Consider the following 5174-nt stretch of genomic DNA (forward strand, 5'->3'; position numbering starts at 1 on the left):
TTGTTGGCTCTTTAGCTACGTCCGCTCTGAACATCTGGAAATGTTGTTGGACGTGATGTGTTTTGGTGTTTTGTTGCTAAAGATTCTGAACCACACTGAAAGGAATAATCAGAGGAGAAAATAATTCAATGTTTCTTTGGTTCCTCTTCAGTTCAGAAAACCAACAAAACCTGTTGAAGAGCAGTTTGACAGTCTGAGCAGGTTGAACCTCCGATCAGTCTCCTGCTCTCCTTCATCAACTACAATCTTACTGAATGTTAAGAAACACTCAGTTTAGCTGCTATCACTTCATTATGTTTCTGCTTCTGTCATCAGACAACTGAATGAGTATTAACAGTGATTTGATGGCGGCTCATCCATGCTAACGTTAGCCGCTAACCAGGTGAACTGTAACTCTGCACTGTGGAGCCGAGACGCTGTTAAATCCCTATTTTATATGAACGTGAAGCCGTCGGACGTAATAAACGTGAATACAGCTGCAGAACAACACCTGTGTTGTGTGATCACAGAGAGGCTGAGAGGTGACAGAAAGCTGCTGCAGACGCTGGACTCTGTCTGAGCAGCCAGACGACACCGTTATTATATTTTATACATGTGTTTAATACCATCTGGAGAAAATAACTCTGGTTTCAGGTGGAGAAAATGACGCTTCAGAGAGGATATAGTATTTGTTTTAACGGCTGAGCTTCACTGTGAGCAGACACTTGATGTAGTTTTGGGTTTTGTTGTCGCTGCTGGATAATAAAACAGGTTTTCTCCTTTTTACTGTTTGTTCAGTCACTAACAGGAGGATCATGTCTTCATGTCTTCATGTCTTCATGTCTCCTGCTGGACATCCTCCTACAGCCTCAGCAGTCCAACTCTAACCTGACAACATGGACTAAAATGGAGTCGACTAAAAGCTAACAATCACTTCCTGTCATTTTAGTGTGTCCAGAAACAGATTGATGAGAAAAGGTGTGTTTTTAATGAATGTAGAGAATAACAGCATCATTTCTGTGTCTCAGAACAACAGTTCAGGAGTTTTCCTGCTTTAATCAACATTTATGAGCCTCAATTAAATCACTGTTGATGCTCATTTGTTTGTCTGCCAGCAGAAACAGAGAAATAATGAACTGAGAGCAGGTAAACAGTGTGAACATGAAAAGACAGAAGAGGTGATGGAGGAGAGCAGGAGAGGACTGAACGGAGGTTTAACCAGCTCAGACTGTCAAACTGATCAACACACGCTGACTCTCATCTCAAAACTCATTTGTTTGCATTTCTCAACTAAACAGGAACATTTGGACATTTTGTTCCACCGATGAGGATTTTCAGTTTGGTCGGAGATCTTTAATAAAACAGCATGAAAACCCATAATATTAAAGAGTGATAGTTATCTAATGTCAGAGTGAGGTTTCATGTATCAGTGATGAAAGCAGACGGTGGAAATAACTTGAATATCAACTTTTAGTGAGTGCTGCTGTCTGAACACTGAACACATCACAGATCTTTGGTCACTTCCCAGAACGACTTGCAGGATGTGACAGTTTATCTGAGGAATAGAAACCAGGAGAGAGAAGCCCCGCCCCTCCAACATTTATCTCTTTGTTGAAAAGTGAGACATGTGATGAAAAAACTCAGGAATACAAACCAAAAATAACAAACATAAACTACAAGACAAGATGTGATCTTTGATGCAAATTAGGACAAAATCACATTTGTTTGCGTTTCACAAGTTTTGCTGAGTCACATTTCTGAATGACACATTTCTTTATTTTTTATTAGTGGACTACTTTTACTTTGCAGCAGTTGTAAGACGTGTTTGGGGTTCAAATTTATTGTTCTTGTAGTCGTTGATTATGTTTTTTAATGAATCAATTACTGATAAATAGAGTTTAAAATTCCTGTCTCTGAAAAACAAGAACAAGCAAATATTTGGAGTTTTGTGTGATAAAGGACTCACATGTATTATTGATCAAATGTGTTGTTGACTAATTTTCCACTGATTGACTATATATATTTTACCACTTAAGAAAAGTATGTTTACTGAGTCACTGACACACTGTGGTCAAATAAAGTTAATCCAATCAAAACTGGAGTTCTGCAGTAAATTTCTTGAGTCGTGCAGTTAAATCTTTTAAATCTGTGATCTGAATGAAACATTTTCAACGTGTGTTCACACATGTGTTACTACAACACATCATAAATATCAATTACTAACAACCCACTAAAAATTAACAACATAAAACAGTAAAATGTGAAACATGAACAAACCTCCAGTTTGGTTGAAGCGCTGCTTTGCAATCTCAATGTTGTCTTTGTTGATCTGCTGGGAATTCATACAGTTAGCAGTGTTCCCCTCCCAGTAATTTGGATCATCATCTTCAGCTTTCTTCATCCAGTCCTGTTTGGGCGCTGCTGTCTTGGTGTTACTGTCATAGTGAAACATCTGAACTTCATCCACCAAACCAACAGCCACAAACTCTGGGAAGTTTGGTACTTGAGAGGACGAAGTGGAGAAATACTTCAGAGAGTGAGTCACTGTAAGAAATAGATCATGTTGTCAGTTCAGATTTAATAATCACAACTTTATAAAACACAGAACAACATTATATTCTGTCACAGAATTAACAGAACTGAACGTACATGAAAGAAATCCAAATCATCTCTGTTGTACAGTCAGTAAACACAAACATTAATTTATGGGTACAAATTTAGCTTCAGGAACTGTTAAATATTTCTGATGATTTTGTATAAAAAATATTACAAGAATCAAAGTTAATCTCCAGTTTCTAGTTAGTGGACATTGGCGTGAAAATGAGTGAGTGGCGGAAAATACAATAATATGCTAAAAAAACGACGAACTCTGTGTTGATGTTTATTTACTGTTTATATAAAAATAAAAATAAAACAAGATAACAAAAAAAGAAAACAAAATGAAAGTGTAACTACAGACTGTATAGCTATCAACATCTCCTTAACTTAGATGTCTAAAGTAGGCCAGCCTATTCTCGACTTTACTGTATTTATTTGACTTTAATTACTTCGCGCGGTTTTTCGATCAAACCGGAATTACAGATTATAATCGGCGACACAACAGTAAAAGTAGACCAGCTGAGTTCACCTCCAAATGATCAAGACAGTCGGACTTACCCGCCGCAGCATTGTGTATTCCCAGGAGAACCAGGACCACCAGGACCTTCATTGTGATGTGGACACTCAAAAACAGACCAACCAAGTTGTAATCAGCACAGCGAGGTGTCCACAGAGAGAGAGACAGCAGGACCTCCTGCACCAACTCCCGGGATGAACTGAGGTGACGGTCGGAGGAGCGTCACAACTAAACCTCTTTTGAGCCAATCAGAATTTAGATCGAGTCCCGCGTCACTTAAATCTGGGTCAAACTTATTCACTGAGGTTGTAAACGAAAGTAAACAAGAAATACAACTTGAAGTAAAAGATGAGGACGGAGCACATTGGTGTTTAACTTTGCAGCACATAGTCCATGTCATGCTGAATCATTCAGATGTGGCACGATTTGTAAAGTAATGATCTGAAATGATTTGATTTTCTGGAAGGTTTGATGTCAGTACAAGCTACGGATCAGTACTTTGGATTTTGAGGGGATGAAACGGTGTGTTATCATTGATTGTTTTCTATTCCTCTTTGATCGACCTGGGTTAACAAACATATTTACAAATAAGTGTCCTTTCTGTCGTTACCTGGTCGTGACCGACACGACAGGAAATGTGCTGACTTGCTCCCTCTTGTGGTTCCCACTTGCAATAACGTGCAGCAGAGATGCCACAGTGCAGTTGGGCTTATTATTAAACAGCTTATAAATGAATATTTAGGAAAGTCAACAACAGGTCAGTTAAACTCTGTCTAACAAGAAGACTCCTGTGTATGCTGAAAAGTGCCTGGCTAAAGACAAATCTAACACCTCTGTTGATGCCGGACATGAGGTTGTTTTTCTATTTCCTGCTGCTGAGGCAGGTTACAGTTATAGGATTTAATATCTGAGAGGCAAACGCAATGATTTCCATTCATGGTGATAACAAATAAATAAAATGCAATGTATTACTAACTGGTGAGAAAAGAGACAAATGTTGTGACCTTGTTAACCGAGCGTGAATTTATATTGTAGCTGAAGCACTTGTTGATTTCCAGGAGAACTGCTCCGAGTACCAAAAATATATTTGACAAACACGACTAATGTCTTTTAATGTGGTACAATCATCAACGTTATGCAGTCTGAAAACCACAAGAACCAGCTGTGCTAGACCTTTAAACAACAAATCATATTTTAATTATTTGATAATGACATCATAGACATCCAAAGGCCTCCTTATTGTTTTGTAGAGTTTCTCATCAATGTTGAAAACGATCAAATCTCAATGATCAATACTCTCATCTCGCTAAAAATGTGGGTTAAACTACAAAAGTGAAAGTTGGGTGTTTATTGTGGCCAGAGTGAAGAAGAAATAAAACCGAAGCAGAAAGAGAGTGAAAGAAGTTGTTTCCTGATCAGATCAGATCAGCTCTGAGTGACAGGCTGAACCTCCTGACCTCATGTGGAGCTGTGGACGCTGAAAACTGCTGACTGCACAGAAATTTAACGCCACTGTTGATGTTTGAACACTTGATGCTGATTTTCACTCGCTCTCGCTTTGGTACTCTTTACATTTTAATTCTCACTCCATGTTTCTGAAGCACTTGATCGCCGGTGTAGAGTTTCAGTTGGACTTCTCCAGCTGGGACGGTGTTATTTATGTTATACAATCAAAGCAATACTGTCTGTGTTAAATCCTTTATTTACAGGATTTAATAAAGCTGGACTCATATTGTTTATGACACTGTGGTTAGAAGTCTGGTGGACAGAAGCTCTTCCTGCTGACTGCTGATCAATACCTGGGTTTCCCATTGAGCTGTCAGTGTGACAGCGCCTCCTGCAGGCAGACTAGGAAACCTACAACATCTTTAAAACAAACATTTGGATGCTTTGAAGAGATTAAGCGCCAATAAACACCAGATCAACATCTAAATATTAACCGGGTTTTCAGAAACAGCTCCTATATTTCTGTGGTTGGAGACAACACCACCCGTCAATATTCAAGGACCACACAAGTCAGAGCACGAATATCTGAGAGCTTCATTTGAGAGTGAGTAAAGGGAAGTGTGACATTTGGTAC

General features: G+C 38.8%; 1 protein-coding gene across 2 annotated transcripts in view; it reads right to left on the minus strand.

Moving 5' to 3' along the window:
• The window catches only part of LOC138209906 (major histocompatibility complex class I-related gene protein-like), an 18075-nt gene extending 14800 nt beyond the window's left edge, over positions 1–3275 (minus strand). For both annotated transcript variants that reach the window (XM_069168714.1, XM_069168713.1), the window contains exons 1-2: positions 3136–3275; positions 2257–2523 (exon numbers count right to left, since the gene is read on the minus strand). In XM_069168714.1, coding sequence (XP_069024815.1) covers positions 2257–2523; positions 3136–3187 — 319 coding nt within the window. In that variant the 5' untranslated portion in view covers positions 3188–3275. The remainder of the gene's footprint in view (positions 1–2256; positions 2524–3135) is intronic.
• Between the last annotated feature and the right edge of the window lie 1899 nt (positions 3276–5174).

This window comes from Embiotoca jacksoni, unplaced genomic scaffold, assembly GCF_022577435.1.
Source record: "Embiotoca jacksoni isolate LCO1_2020_lvr unplaced genomic scaffold, fEmbJac1.0.p SCAF_41, whole genome shotgun sequence".
Lineage (NCBI taxonomy): Eukaryota > Metazoa > Chordata > Actinopteri > Embiotocidae > Embiotoca > Embiotoca jacksoni.